The 17424-nt window shown below is 37.7% G+C and overlaps 1 protein-coding gene across 1 annotated transcript in view; it reads left to right on the top strand.

Annotated features, from left to right (window-relative positions):
* gabrg3 (gamma-aminobutyric acid type A receptor subunit gamma3) overlaps positions 1-17424 on the top strand; it is a 71601-nt gene that overhangs the window by 50938 nt on the left and 3239 nt on the right. The window contains exons 5-7 of the mRNA XM_028444266.1: positions 10992-11074; positions 13399-13536; positions 15801-15953. Coding sequence (XP_028300067.1) covers positions 10992-11074; positions 13399-13536; positions 15801-15953 — 374 coding nt within the window. The remainder of the gene's footprint in view (positions 1-10991; positions 11075-13398; positions 13537-15800; positions 15954-17424) is intronic.

The following is a 17424-nucleotide window of genomic DNA, read 5'->3' as shown; positions in this document are numbered from 1 at the left end:
AATTCAGTCTTTTTTTTTTTTCTTTTTTTTTACTGTTTTATAGTGTAAAAATCAAATCAAACAATAACTAAGTATTCCTACATGTTATGTTTGAAATGTGCAACAAAGTTTTTAGACCACCATCCACTGTAACATTTATACCACAGCTGTCCTAAATTATTGTTTATGGTCAATGTCCAAACAAGTTCCCTGTTATTTTAGGCCAGTGATATTAAACCTCTGTGTAGATTAATTTTAACCAAAATTATGTTTAATGATTAAAAAAGTTGATTGACTTTTAGTTCCTTAATTTCAGAGGATCGCTGGTATGCTTTATCAATTTCTGACTCGTCAGAGAAGCCCAATAAGCTGCTCAGTGAGGAATCTTTTTTACGTTTATCACAATAAAATAGCTTTTTTTGTTTTCTGGTTTTGAAGTGAAAACAAACTCAGTATTTCATCTAAAAAATATTTTTTCACTGTTGTACAAAATTCAACTTGTATAACTTACATTATATGGAAATGACAAGAAACTATATTTGTAGTTTGTTTTGTATTGTTTCTGAAGGTTCTTATTCTACGCTCAGACAGCAGGTCTTATTGCACAATTGAAATTTAGTTCGTTTTTATTACACATTAAATAATTGTGCTTAACAATTAACCCTAATCACATCGATATTAAGGTTTTCACTACTACAATAACGTAACCTCAGATGCTGAGGTTTTTTCTTCCGTCTTCATCATTTGAGTGATGTATATGTTCACCGATCAGAATTGCCGAGAACCGCCTTCCTGTGCTGCTGGCCAATCAGAGATGGTTACAGGACACACACTATAAACACCCTATAAAATCCATGGCTGCGTTCGAATAGTCCCTCCTATCTCCTTTTCTATCCACTGTTCCTTAACCCTGGATGTGTTTAAGTGGTGGCCATGATAAACAGCGTCAAAGTTCTCTGTAAGCTCAGGAAAAGAGGCTCAATGCTTCCTTTTTACCTCCTTCAGCCTAGGAAACACTGATGCATCCTTTACCAAAGGAGATAAAATAATGCTGACCCACAATTCCTTGCGGTGACAACATATAAAGGAAAACGCACAACTCACGATGACCATATCAATGCAATAATATGCCTCAAACAACTTTAAACCAATAATCTAAAACCCATATCTTATATGTAAGTCATATTATTAAGAAAAAGGGATCAGAGACATTTTTAGCCACATTATGTTTTATTCAACATAATTTATATTAGTGTGTAGAAGGTGAGCAACCATGTGACATTCTTTTAGTTTCACTTTTGTTCCTCGTAGCCTGGTAGCCTCTTTTCCTCTGATTTACATTCAGACCGTGTGATTTTTCAGAATATATCATGGGAAAGTGTTATAAGTTTGCTTTTAGTCCATTTTTGGAAATTTGTGGTTTTTTCACCACGGCAGACCTCACTAACCTTCGCGGCCGTCAGATTATTACGTCACCTAGTAGAAGTGTGTCAGATAAACGTGATGACCTGTTCCTAACTCTCTCCTAACACCTTTCCTTAACTCTGTGACATCATCCACGGGGTTATGGAAAAGTGGATAGGAAAGGAGATAGGAGGGACTATTCGGACGCAGCCCAAGTTAATGGAATCGAAGACGGAATCACAGAATTGATCAATGAAAACGGAATCAACTGTTGAACGCGGAAATTGACTAAATCGAGTTGAAATGGTGCACCGACCTCCCCCTCCATTAATCACCACATATACCACCCGAAACACTGTCTAAACTGGCAAAAAAAACTACGCAAATAATCACTGACTCCTAACTCGGTCTGTAAAACTCCGTTTCTCATGTAGCCCAGCGGCGCTTTGTGAAAACATGATCAGCTTTAATCAGTTTCATCTGCGTTTCAACAACATCTCATCAGAGCGACAGAAGATCTGTGGATAAAGTTGTTCTGTTGTTGGGACGAGACCACCAATGCCAGGGATTGTAGAGTCTGAAACATCGTAGATTAATGATAACTTCTGATACTTTAAAATATTCTGGCCCGTAGTGGTGAAAAAACTGATGCATCCTTGTGTCCATTTGTTTTTGTTTAATCATTACGGTCTGGAATGATGTCATCAGGATCATTTAAATTAGGTTGATTTTAATAAATTTGATCAAAACTTAATTATAGTGTTGTGTTTTATTAGTATTTATTTTGTTTCCTCACAGTACAACTTATATCTACCTTTTAATTGTATCTCACTTTATTTTTGGCATGCATTTTTGTTTAATATTGGGGTTTTTTTTTAATTATTATTAGTATTTATTTTGTTTCCTCCCAGGAGTTAAAAACTTATATTTTCTGAAAAAATTTAATGTTTTTTTTTTAATTTAATTTAAAAAAATTAATGTGGAAAACACTGAACTTAGAAAAAAATAAAATGCATAAGCACACGCACATGGAAGTAAATATGAAGGCATCTCATCTCGACGTGTGTGGCACTGATACATTTTCTGCACAACCAAAGTTAGCGCCATAAGACCTTCAGACAGCAGCTACATTGCAAAACACCTGATATGTATAGTATTTAAAACCACAAATGGCAGAAGCCTGGGTCAGAATTGAAAAAAATCTGATTTGTGCGGTTGAAACTGTCTAAAACAGATCGGATACAGGTTCATATCTGTCAAGTTTTGGATTTGAAAATTTGAAACGGGAAATTTTCTGGCGCCCACTACCAGCCGTCCCATCCGCCCAACCAAGCTCCAGTATCCCTTATATTTTAAGACAGATGTACAAGAAATCTAAAATACCCACTTGTCAACCACTTACTAAATACAGTTATGTGATTAGAATCTGGCAGGTCGACCTTTATTAACATTTAAATGCTGTGAACATTCCTACTAGGGCTGGGTGATATGGACCAAAACTCATATCTCAATATATTTTCTTAAAGTGGTGATATACAATATAAATCTAGGTAATTTTATCAAATAAGACAATTCTGGGTTAAATTTGCTGATGCAAAATGCCACACAGGCTTATTTATTAACAAACAACTGATCAATATGTGCAGAAATCCATCTAACTGAGCTTTACATGTTGTTCTGAAAAGTAAAAGCAGTGACTTTTACTTCCTAGTAGTAATTAGGATTACTATTGCAACAACACATCATCAGTAGGGTAAAACTAACCTGTCTCACGAAGGTCTAAATTCAGCTCACGTTCCTTATTGGTGGGTGAACAATCCAACGCTTGGTGAATTCTGCTTCACAATGATAGGAAGTTTTCTATATCGGCATAATAGAAAACTACATCTCGAATCTCAATACATTGCCCAGCGCTAATTCCTAAATTATAAAACAGCCTAAATAAAAACATAAATGTGTATATGAAGCACATGTGTTTATTTAATGTACTTACAGTTCATATACAAGTCAACACATTGCATATTTACTGTTAATTTCACATTGCTTGTCTTTAAGTTAGACATTAACATTTTTATTTTCATTATATATTTTCTTTTAATTTCTCATGCTCACTTATATGGTTCTCTGGTATTCACTAATGACTTATTAGACACATTTATTACAGAATTTACATTATTTAACACTTTTTTAAGTGTTCATTCCTTCCGCTGTGGGAGACGTTAAAATCTCAGTTATTAATCTAACAGAACGTGTAACTGTGTCACATCCTGATGGTCTTTATGAAGATAAACTCTCTGTCATATTTCACTATGTATTGATGCCAGTTCTTTGTTTTTATCACCAGATCGTCTTCATTCATTCATCTCTCTTCTGAGTTGTTTCCGGGTTTGTTGCCGCTGTCAACACTAATCTCGCGAGAACTGCCACCCAGGCCATTTCAGGTGGTAGTTCTCGTGAGGCTAGTTTAGTAAGGCATCTTTTAATTGTTATTGCATTAAAATACGGGATATTTACAGGAAAATACTAATAATAAAGAAGGGTAAAATACTGGAGTTTCAAAACGGGATACTTGACAGGTATGTACAGGTTGCATATGGAACGCATATAGCCAGTAGTTCAGTAGGTGCTGTCCAAACTCAGTTATCACAAGGTCACCCCCAACTGTAATATCTTTAACTTTATTAGCGGTCATGCCATCTTAAACTGCCACACAGTTTCCGGGTTTATGGAATTCTGTTCTTATTTGGTGTGGGTCTCTGCTCAGTGGATGTCTCCATAGGGTGTTAAAAAGATCCCTGCAGTAAGCAGAGTGGTGCATGGCTGTTTAAATACCACAAGTGGGCCCACATCATCCTGAAAGACAGCAGCATTGTATTGGTAGTTATATTTCAGAGCTTTTCAGGGCCTCTCTAAAGCTAAACACGAGGTCCACTTCCAGTTTGTTCTACTGTAAGCTCTGGAGATACGGCGCAACTGTTTGTATCAAAGACCCTCTTACCATGTATTCTTCGGGATGGAATACTGGGAACCTGGCCTTCCATATCTCGACCCAGTGTGTGTGTGCGTGCGTGTCAGCAATGGGCTCGGAACCAGCTGCGAAAACCAGCTGCGAAAACCAGCTGCGAAACCAGCGGCAAAACCAGTGGAAAGGCCAATCAAGTCCAGAACCAGACACTTCGAATGGACTCTGTTCACCGACCCACTCTGTCTAAAAAGACGAACAACAGACTCTTTCATTGGAACTCAAGGTACACTCTGGACCTCAAATTCCAATTAGGCCGAAAGGTACTTACAGTTACATAGTTCTTATCTCCATTTTGATCTCACACACACACACACTCGCGCGCGCACATAGTACGGGGGGTGGATCCATTCTAAATTCATGCGCACCAGTCCAACAAATGCATAAACGAATGCGTACCCTGTGCCTGCACATCTGATCTACATCTTCCATTGACTTAGAATGGGTACACGGGCACAATGCACAAGTCACGTCCGCATGTGTGCTTGCAAACGTGTTAACACGTTAACACATTTGCAGACACTTTAATGTGCATACACATTAAGGTGTATGGATGTGCACCTGGATGTGCACCAAACAAACATAAATATATCACACACGTAGACGCAGGTGTGGCGTGAATGAAGCTATAACGATCAGGTGCCCTTCACTATTGATCACCGTCTACGTGACATGTAAGAAAAATATTAGGCGTGCAGGCGTGTACACGTGTGCTGGTATGTAAGAGTGTGTGTGAGTGTTGAGTGTATAACGGACCACCATTTAGTCTGGTTACAGTCTGTGTCACGACACCTGTCCATAGATTGGTTGTGACTGTAGTGTTACGCTCTGAGTCAGATCGTTGCTGTGATTGGACAGGATACAACACTCAACACTCACACACACTTACAGACGTGCACGCGTGTACACACTTGCACGCGTAAGAGCCTAACAATTTTTTCAAATTATTTACATGTCATGTAGACAGTGCTACATAGTGAAGCGCGCGTGATTGCTAGAGCTTCACTCACGCCACACCTGCCACTACACCTAACTACACACACACACAGCAATATAAACAGTGAACAAAATTGGGTAGTTACATACCATCTGAGACGCCATCTGTTCTCTAGAAACACTTTCTTTCTGAGAGCATGTCAACGACTCGGTGCGTGTTGTGTAAGGTGTCGAGAGACGGCTCGTCAAGACCCGCCTTACGTTGCTTCTGATTGGTCTGTTATTGTGTGATTCCTGTCGTGGTTTGTTTGATTTAGGCAAAAGGAGTATTGAATGGGGAAATATGGCAGCTCTGTTAATGCGAGGTTAATGTTATTGCTAGGCTAATGCTAGATGCTGATTCCAATGCTAAGCTAATGCAGAGCAACGCGGGCCAGTACCTGCATCCTCACGTGCATTTTCTTCAGGAAATGCAAATTTTCTAGTTATTATTATAATTATTATCTATATATTATTCCTCAACAGGATAGGTGAAATTCACTGTAGTGCTACATTGTATATGACATTGTTTTATTATGTTTTTTAAGTGAAGGAGTAGGGGGTACATGTCTGAAGGGGTAGGGGAAAGCTTTATTTAAGATAAAATCATTCATTCCTAAGACTCAAGTTAGGCCAACTCAAATTTTATGGAGTGTTGGTAGAAACCAAATAACCAGGTGAAATAGCAATGTCTTTCCCATCAGAGTTGAACCCAGGGCAATGCTGTTGTGATGCAGGTCGGCTAATCACTACACCACTGCCTCTGTTTGTGATTTGTTTTTTTAATTATTTTTTATGAAGCATTTGGAAGTCATTAAAATATGAAACTGAATATGGAACAATATTCATGGATGAACAGGTTTCTTGCCTGTAAGGGCTCTTTTACCCTCACTAGTTTACTTTCCTCTGTCATGCTTGGTTCTTGATATGTGATCACTGAAAAAGCCCTTTGTCACATTATGTCAACCAACTAATTCACAGTGTCTGACAATAGCATTCATATGGGCCTATTTGGAATGCAGTTGGAGCAGTGTCAGCAATTAGCTTCGTCATCAGCAATTATGAGCTCAAAGCGGTTGTTTGAGCTGTAAGACTATTTAGGCAGACAGCCACCTGTGCCCTGGAGCACCTTTTGTAACTAAACCACCTCACATTATCATCCACTGATTCTTTTGTTCTGAACATTTCTTCACTGTTCTCTTTTCTTTTTGGCATTGAACTTATTGCAGTTTCAAAGTCAAAGATGATAATGAATTCAAACTACAACGTCTGGGTGGTAGTTGCCAACTGCCATAAAACTACAAAGAAGAAGAAGAAGAAGAAGAAGACATTGTTGTGAAGGAATTTCAAAGGGAAGCAAGCAACATCATGAAGAGGAAAATCATCGTATTATCGAGTGTTTGGCGAATGAATCTCCAGCTCATTGCAGGACTCTCACTTTGCATGTACCTCTGCTGTCATTTTCATGTGTGTGAAGAATTGAATATGGCTGACAGTAGGTTAAAGGTCCAGTATTATGCTATTTTTCACCCATCTCCAATTGTTCTAAGAACAAAACTAAAAAGCCAATTTTTATAAGCTAGTTACTGTAGCATTTTACCATGCCATAAACCATGCTCTGCTCATTTGACAATGAAGGGGGAACCTAGCAACTATTCGTAAGTCCGCACACTTGGCATGATGGCTTGAGGAAATGACTGTTAAATGTCATCCTGTTTAAATTGAGCACTGGTTCTGCGAGAGCAAACACAGATGACATTTGGTGATATCCAGGCTTTTCCTATGTCCACATTGTTCCAATTCTACATCCTAATGAGAATGGAAGATCACACTAAAGCCAAACAACAAAAAATATTCATTGCAGCATATTACTGATTATTTATTTGAAATGATCACAAAAACTATATATAGTTTTTATATTGTCAAAATAGAAGACTCGACATATCTTGAATCTTGATATATCACCCAGCTCTAATTCTTACATTATGAATATGTTACAGCCTAAATGAAAACCTAAATGGTATATGAAACACATTTGTTTATTTAATATACTTTTCTTATAATTTCTCACGCTCTCTGGTATTCACTAATGACTTATTAGACACACTTGTTGCAGACTTTACATCCTTTAACACTTTTTGAAAGAAGTGTATGTTTGTGCCTCTTGTGATTGGCTGATTTTTCATCGCGACGTACGTCGTTCCTTCTCTCGTGGGAGATGCTAAAATCTCAGTAACAAATCTTACAGATCGTAAAACTGTGTCCCATCTTCCTGCTCCACTTAAGGAAGCTATACTTTCTGTCCCATTTTACACAAATTCTTTGTTTTTTTTCCACCGAAACATCTTCTTCACATCCAACCATCTCTCTTCTAAGTAGTTTCTGGGTTTGTTGCCGCTGTCGGCACTAATCTCGCGAGAACTCCCACCCAGGCCATTTCAGGTGGCAGTTCTCACGAGGCTAGCAGCGTTCAGTTTAGAGAGGCAGAGGAATGTTTTCATTTATTTATCTTTTAATTATTATTACATTATAATAATCATATATATGCTTGACAGGTATAGATGTGAGGGCTAAAAAGATTAATGTTAGATAATGCTCGCCGGCTGGTTTTACGTCACATTTTTACTCGTCAGTTGATAATGACCAGAAAATTTGTTATAATTCATATAATAATATATACAATAATATAACAAAGCAGTTACTGAATAAAGCGTCGCCGACAAATGTTATAATCAATGTATTAGTTTTGTATATTGTTTGTATTAGTTGTCATTCATTTCCCATGTTTTGTCTGATATTCTACACCAAATTTCTTGCTATCAAGACTAGTGAGACAAACAAACTCAATGAACTGGTGAAGAAATCGCGCTCTGTGGTTGGACTGGACCTGGATTACCTGGAGACAGTAGCTGAGAGGAGGACGAGGAACAAAATCCTTGCGATCTTAGACAACTCCTCTCACCCTCTATATGAGGAGCTCATTCAGCCATCACATCATCCTACCAAGGTGTAAGACTGAGCGCTTCAGGTGTTCCTGTGTTCCCACTGCCATCAGACTGTTCAACACCACTGTTTACCAGAATAACTGTAACCACTATGATATCCCCCCATCCATATTTCTTCATTTGCCATTTGCACATTTGTTGTGTTTTGTTTTTGTTTTATGCCATTGTTTTGTTTTGCTTTGTTTGTTTTGTTCTTTAATTTAATTTTAATTATTTAATTTGTATTTTTTCTCAGTGTATTGGCACTATTAGTATACGTTGGTATTTATTTTGTTCTTACTATTCTATTGTTGCTGCATTGTGTACATTTCCAACTGTGGAATCAATAAAGGTCTATTCTAATCTATTCTATTCTAATCTATTGTATTCTATTATAATCCATTCTATTCTAACAAACATCCACATTAACGGATGGACGGACAGACAAACACTGGTGAAAACATGGAACAGAGAACACAGAACCACATTCACATAAAAAATTATACGAATGCCTGATTTACTAAACTCAACACATCTTTATTTATATAGCGCAAATTACAACAAAGTCATCTCAGTGCGCTTCACAAAATATAAAGTCCATAGTAAGAAAGAAAGAACCCAACAAGATTCACATGAACAAGCATTTAGCGACAGTGGGAAGAAAAAACTCCCTCTTTTTTAAAGGAAGAAATCTTCAGCGGAACCAGGTTCAGAGTTGTTAGCCATCTCCTTTGACTGGTTTGGTCAGTGAACAGAGGGGCAAACATAAAGATAGAAGGATAGTCCATCCGAGTGTCCCAGACTAGTTGAGCCATGAACCATCGATCAGGAACCGTCAACTCCAACATCAAGACACCTGAAACAGAAAAGAGAGCTCTGAGAGGGCGAGGAGAAGGCACAGACTGCAGAAAAAACATGATACACTATGATCCACTCGTTCCTAGTGGTTAGGTTAATATTGATATTAAAAGTCTTGCAGCCAACACCATGCTCTGAGTATGCTACCACTACAGATGAGAATTAGCCTTGTAATGGGCACACATAGTGATCTCAGTGATCACTACAGAGGGGACCTTGTCCGCTCTAATTATAGCAACTTTAAGGTGTACGATTTAGTAAATAAGTAGGTTTTGAATCTAACGGTCTCTCGCAATGGTCTGACAGTTGTGGGTATTTGACTGGGGAATTTTTTTTTTTTTTTAATCACTTAATTCTGATTGGTGTCTACTTTAATTCACCTACTGATAACCTAACTACAAAATGTGTTTTATTTATGTTTTCTTCCTTCATATGTTGACCTGCTACAATGAAGTTATAATTTGGTGTTGTGTTGTTTATAATATTTATAAAAGAAGTTGTCATGTCAAACATAGCAGAACAATTGTAACAATAACTACGACACTTTTTATGTAAATAAAAAAACAAAACAAAAATGAAAACTTTAACTTTTTGCAGCACTTGTTGAATTGTCTTGTCTACAAATACATACAAATACACAACTATCCAACATGTTTAAGTATTTAATTTACTAGTGTGCTAGGTACATTGCATTTACTTTTTCCAATGACTCGTGTACCCTAAATAGTCTCATGGCCCCAGATCGTTTAGACATTTTTAAGGTGCAAGTTATGTAAACTTTATTGTTTCTTAAAAAAAAAAAAGATTTGTCATCCACACGGAGCTTCTAAAAATGACCTGAGTGATGTATTTGTAAAGGCCTGTAATAAATGCAGCTGTATTAATATCAAAGTAAATACAAGTCAATAAATAAAAGCTGGATGGGTGTGGTGGGTACATTAAGAGAATTAAGGTTTACAGCCCTGACATTAACATTAGATCAGCAATAGCATTAGTCAATAGCAGCCAAGCGTTCATAGCGACGTCGTGAAGCAGAATTCACCAAGCGTTGGATTGGTCACCCACTAATGGGGAACGTGAGCTGGGTTTAGACCGTTATTAGTTTTACCCTACTGATGATGTGTTGTTGCAATAGTAATTGGACAAGGGTTAGGGTTACTATTCCAACAACACATCATCAGTAGGGTAAAACTAACCTCCTGTTAGTATAGCCTAACATTAATATTGACTTAGTATTAGCTTTAACATAGCAATATAATTAGTCTAGCATTAGCCTAACAATAGCATTAGCCGAGCATTAATCATGAACTGCTCTATTTATATTCTAGTTTCCATTGTTGTCATTGATTTGAATTTTCATTCACGTACCCCTATGACAATTTGCGTACCCCTGGGGGTACCCCTATGACAATTTGCGTACCCCTGGGGGTACCCCTACCCCACTTTGGGAACCTAGGCTTTAGAACAATTTATGCCAATACATTCTGAAGACACTGATTAATCTACAGCATAATTTGCAATGATATATATTTTCATCAATCAATCAAAATTGTGAAGTTTTATACATTAAAACTAAAGATCTCTTACAGCCCACCATTTTGTTACAGCACACTGGTTTAAATCACTGTTTCAAATTAATCTTATTGTTCTTTACAGATGGCAGAGCATCACTTATACATTTTCCTGGTTTTAAAAATGCATATATCTGTGTTAAAGACCTGATTTAAGAAACAAACAAAAAAAAAAACCTTGTTCTCCTTTGTTTGCAGGCTGACAATAAACGCTGAGTGCCAACTGCAGCTGCACAACTTTCCGATGGATGAGCATTCTTGTCCCCTTGTCTTCTCCAGCTGTGAGTACCTATTACTAATAAGCCAGCTGGTCATTTCTCAGATTTATTGTGAGGATTAGATGTGTAACCTTTTGAAAAGGAAGCAACATCACAGAATTTCTACCACAGTTTTCTGGGTAGACGAGCTCTCTGCTCATATTCATTAATCAACTAATTGCATTAGTTTACATTTCTGTGGGTGGAACTCCAACTCTCTTGATTCTCCTTGGGCTTGTTTCTTTCAGTGGATATTTTTTGTCGCAAAATCGTGCAATTGCCCTCACTTTTTAATGTTCTTCTAAAGCTACTAACCAGAGCCAGATGAACTGCAAATGCTAGAGCCAGTGACATGGCGTGAGCACTAGGGTTGGGTAGGCAGGGCGTTCCAAATCGAGACCACCAATGTCAACACCAATGACAATTTCTTATGTTTCTGCTGGCAAGTGTTAATTCAATTCAAATCAATTTTATTTGTATAAAGCAATTTCCAACAAAGTAATCTTTAAAAAGCTGTCGTTTTTTCCTCAAAAAAAAGTTTCTCTATCATCTCTAGCGCTGTCATCCTGACTCTAGTGTTATCCCGCCCATAGCTAGAGAACGTAGCAGCAGCGGAAGTGTGATATCAATTCACTAATGCACTGTGAACTTAGGTATAGCATTTAGCATAGCACGGTTACGTCCAAAGGCAGCGTAGAGAGCTGCCTTTAGATGTAAATGGTTGTCATTTTGGGGAACTGAATGCGCATGCGCAAACACATAAAAACACGCTATGTGAACAGAGGCAGAGCAGCAACGTGCCTTTGAGAAGGGGTGTGGCCTCCTTCTGCCTTACAGCGGTTAGGAAATAGTGATGTTTAGCGATTTGGGTTGTGAAAAGCAGAAAATGCTGACACTTTCAAACTTATAGGTATTAATCGGAAATTGAAAAATAAATAATTTATAATCATATTATAATTAAAACAAATAATCAAATTATCAATTCACCCTTGGGTAGGCACTGCCTACCTTGCCTACCCTGACTGCACATCACTGACTAGAGCCGAGGTTCCCAAAGTGGGGTACCTATACCCACAGGGGTACACAAATTGTCATAGGGGGTACATGTACATGAAGGCACAAGTCAACAGTTTGGTGACGCTGTCTGAGCCTTATGTCATAATTTTTAATTAGTCACGGTATACCATATACCGTGGTAAATAAGGGAGGAGGTTTCAAAATTTGGGTAACACCCAAGCCTACAGCACGTATTATCCCCAGGACCTCTTTTGCGCATGTGGGTCACTTCAGGGTTGCATTCCGCTCATTCTCCATACTCATACTTTTCCAAAATGTCTGAATTGAGCCTGCATTGTGAACGTAGCGTAAATTTGTAGTCAGTTCTTCTGGGGTACAAGAGGGCCTACACCCAAAACCTTCCAGGAAGATGACTCTGTTTTGTGTGAAATTGATCAATGTGAAAAAAAAACTATTACAAACACTGATTAAACCTTTTTAAAGTGGTATTTAGTTAATTGTATCAATTTATTTATCTTAGTTATTTCAGTTGTAATTGTGTCTATGGTAATGCAGCATCTTTTGTTGATTACTTATTTTGCAACATGATTTATTTGCAATAATTATAAAGGAAGAAACGTTTGATAAACAGGATAAAACCTAGATTATAATTAGTTGGTTCATTAGAACATGTCAAGGCTTGAATCTTGTTCTCGATCATTCAACTGGGATCCATTATAACCAATTTCTTCCCACAGAATTTACACTGGTTCCTGTGCTATTAACTTCTCTCTTCCTGCCAACAATGTTTTGTTTAAAGATTTCTGGTTTTAGGAAATGCATCAGGGTATCAACAATAGCTTATCACACAACAGGCATATTGGACTTCATTATCTAAAATAGGATTTGAAACATTTCAACATCTCTGAATTATTTGTATTGTTAATAAAGACCTCCTGCATCAAACGCCTACCATACAATTTGATCATAATTATATTAGCTTTTGCATGAAGCTATGTCACAAATGTATTCATCAACCCTTAATAGTGCCCTTATTTGATTGATGATCACATACGTGTAGTATAGAAGTCTTTCTAGGCTCTGTGTGAATCATATGAAGTTCAGGCTCAACATCAAGATGGATTTGTTTCATTATTGAACCCAAGATTTCATTTCATTTTCTTTCCCTCTGCCTTCGTCTTCATTGCAGATTGTCTTTTTAATAACCAGCCTCCAGCCAAAGATAAATGTTACTCTGGGTGGCCCAAGGGCTGTGTGTGCATAGGGTATCCATCATTAGGACATGCCATGTAGCTTCAAGGGTCTCACACACATGCTGTATGTGCTTGCAGATGGATACCCACGAGATGAAATTATTTATAAGTGGAGGAAGAACTCGGTGGAGACGGCTGACCAAAAATTGTGGCGTCTTTACCAGTTTGATTTCATGGGTCTGAGAAACACCACAGAAATCATCACGACAACTGCAGGTAAATATGCAAATATTTAGCCGTTGAGAAATCAGCAGACAATGCACAGGACGCATGCATTTCATAACAGCAGCTTGAGTCATCACAGCAGATGATGCAGAATCCCTATAAATTGGGGTGGATACTTTGATCCTTTCTGTGTGGCGTTTGCATGTTCTCCCCACCGTGCCACGTGGGTTTTGTGCGGGTACTCCGGCTTCCTCTCACAATCAATAAAAATGACTGTTAGATTGATTGGAGTCTCTCAGGGTGCTTTCACATACAGTATATAGTCTGGTGGACTCGGTGCAGTTCAGGCAGTGAAGCAGCAACATTTTTGTATTTAAATTTGGTCCGGTCCACTTTTACACATGCTCTTTGCCAAGCACACCAAACTTTCTGAACAACGTTATGCAGGCAAAATGGTCGGTCGCCTATTGGACAGAATACTTCAGAGAAAGATGGAACAACACTTCTGTTTGAAAAAAATGCATTTTCCAAAGGAAATCCTCAAACTAACTCCCAAGAAATGTAATGAATAATGATTCAAAATGACTCATTAACAAAATCACTGTGGAAATTTTGGGACGTATGTCTGTGCGTTGCTGCAGGACGGAGGAGCGCTGTGTGTGTGCTTGTTGCCATGTTTGTGTGATTGCTGCCCTGTCACTGACAGTTGTGCTGTCACTTCACATCCCGAAAACAACACTTCTGTCAGAAAAATAAATTTTCCAAAGGAAATCCAAAAAACGAATAATATATATATTATATATAGCGCTTTTTTGGAACACAAAGTCGCTTTACAGAATTAAGGTATTATTCTTTCACTCCAAACTTAGTGGTGGTAAGCTACTATTGTGGCCACAGCTGCCCTGGGGCAGAATGACAGAAGCAAGGCAGCCATAGTGCGCCTTCTTCATCGGGCCTTCTGACCATCACCAACACTCATTCACACACTTCATTCACACTAGGCAATGTGGGTGAAGTGCCTTGCCCAAGGACACAATGACAGATACCACTGTGGCACCTGGAATTCAGTGATCTTCCATCCAACTACTAACCAGGCCCAGACCTGCTTAGCTTCCGAGATCTAACGAGATCGGGCAATGACAGGGGCTGGTATGGCCACAAACAAAAATTTAAAATAACCCATAATCACATGAAGATGACACAGCTGATGCCGCTTCATCTCTCGGTCTGCTTAGCTGATGACACTCTTGCATATGCATGAAGGCCCCAAAACAGCCTGTTTTTAGCTTCATGAAAGTGACTTTTCAGACGGCTAAAATTCTGGAAAACAGGCGAGTTTGGGAAAATAAACTTCAAATATTATGTTGTTGGGTTTCTTAGAACAATTGGAGATGGGTAAAAAATAGCATAATACTGGATCTTTACATTTTTTATAATGTTGATTAATGTGCACTGTCCCTCTCAAATAGAGAATTGAATTGCAAAAAATATTGTAATCATAATTAAATGTATTCATGTTATAGCATAATCTCCCTGTTTCAGTATAAAACACTTTTAACAAGCCACACTTAGTGCTGAGGCAGTTAACCTCCAAAGTAGCATCTTCACACAGATGCTTGTCTGTATTAAATTAAAAACCTTTTTAAAATAGAGCTTAGCTCACGTGTGTAACACAGAGTGCTCAATTAGCATTTGCGTCGCTTTCTAAACCATGAGTGATTGTCAGTCTGTGAATGAGTAATGTCACTTTTCTCCTGTTCTTATTTACCTCTGTGTCGTATCTGCTCTCAAATGTTTTGGCCTAAAGTAAAATGCAGATACCTGAAAAACCTACACCCAGTATATGTAGTTCTAGGCATCTCTGAGCAGCTCACAAACTTCCCATTACCTTTTCTTTAACCACACTAGAAATAAGGTAAAAAAAACATATTCAAATGAATAAATAAAAGGTGAATATGAACATATATACAAGTGGTGATTCATTCATGGCCTTCAGCTTCAGTGATTGGGAATCACACTGTCTCCTTTATTTCTAACTCTAAACAATCATAGAAAAACAGGTGTTCTGAACAAGTATGAGAGCAGAGGACTTTGTTTTCTTTTTGTTGTTGTTTTTTTGGGTTCACTTCTTTATAGCTTTGTTCTCCTTAATGGTAATAAGGTGTAAGAGAGTTGCCTCGAGCTGTTGTATCATTAACCATCGTACATCGTACATGCTGTTCAAATGTTTAAAGCACTTTTTTGTCACTGTCTCCAGCTACTGTGTCTAGTATTAGAAGCTGTCTGAAGATTCATTGCTTTATTTTTACACACAGGAGACTACGTGGTGATGACTGTGTACTTTGACCTGAGTAGAAGAATGGGCTACTTCACCATCCAGACATACATTCCCTGCATCCTCACTGTAGTTCTCTCCTGGGTGTCCTTCTGGATCAAAAAGGATGCCACCCCAGCCAGAACAGCACTAGGTAAAATGCATTTTAGCAGGTTATCAATATCATTATTTCATATCTAGAAACACTTTGGTCAAGGTGAAGGCTAACAGCATGTGTTGCATTGTGGAGCAGACATACAATACTGTATGTAGTGTGTAGCTAAGAAAAGATATAGTTGCAAAATAAATTGGTAATTATAGAGACAATGTAATTGCGTTTTTTTTTTTTTTTTAAATTGCATAAACATGAAGAATTTTCCTTCACATAGGCTTGACCTTTGGTCAGCTTGATTAACCTCCTGCTAACCTCTTCTTCTCTCACTTTGGAAGTTGTACCCTTAATCATAAGGCACCCTCAGAAAAAAAAAGCCTCTTCATTTTGGGTGTGTAAATTCAAGTGCAATTTAAATGTTTTTCATTATGTATTTTAGTATATTTTGTACTTTGGTGTTATTGGCTTTTTGTTTGTCACCTCATCTCTTGCCTCTGTTTTTCTGTTCCTTTTCTCTTTTTTACATGCTGTCTGTTGTTGTCCAGTTCTGTGGAACTTTTTATGAAAGGTAATTTCTTTGTTCATTTGATTTTCTCCCTGTGAACATTTGAATTATTATTTACTGTAATAAGTCTATCTGAGTAATAATGTCATTTTAGGCCTGCACCTAAAGTGCATATAAAAAGCAACTAGCTAGCAAATAAAAACTACTTCAAGCACCTCAGAGGAAAAGGATATGTCAGATTATTTTTAGGTGGCCCATTTCGAGGAGCCACATGTACAAAGACATGCATGGAAATGACATGTGTCTAAATATAGGGAAATGTATGGACAAAAATAGTCAGATTTATGAATTTGTGTCCAAGATGTATCCAAGTACATTTCCATCCGAATCAACATGGATTGAGTGCACATGTTGGAGTACATGACCCTTGCTTTCCACACCTACCATTTAAATAACAAATCATTTTTCATGTAGGTCTGCACCAGGAAGTCACCTCTGCATGGTCAGGAAAATTCAGCCCTTACATTGAATAAGATTGGAAAGAAAATAAATTACACAGAATGTACAATCAAAAGTAGGGGTGAGTATTGGCAAGGATGTTGCAATACGATACGTATCACGATACTTGGGTCACGATACAATATTATCACGATATTCTACCCAGTTAATATCAAAATTAAACGGAGAGATGAAAAATCAAGTTGCTGTATATGTTCATCAGAAGATATTGATCATTCAGAAGACAAATTGAGTCAAAACGATTTGCTTCAAAACATCCTATTTATTATTTATTTTTAGTTTTTGCACATTTTCACTGAAAAAAAGAAAATAGTTACACACTGCCATCAAAAATTAAAGTGCAACAAGTTTCTTTTCACTGAAACTACTGTGTAGAAATCTCAAAGTAACCAGTACAACATCCCTGTGCATTGTCAGTAACAACCCTGAGTTACTGACAATGCACAAAAATAATTTATCCTATTGTATCAGTTTAAACACTGATCTGAA

Source organism: Gouania willdenowi, chromosome 4 (assembly GCF_900634775.1).
Source record: "Gouania willdenowi chromosome 4, fGouWil2.1, whole genome shotgun sequence".
Lineage (NCBI taxonomy): Eukaryota > Metazoa > Chordata > Actinopteri > Blenniiformes > Gobiesocidae > Gouania > Gouania willdenowi.
The sequence above is the reverse complement of the archived record's forward strand: the minus strand, read 5'-3'. Positions and strand labels throughout refer to the sequence as shown.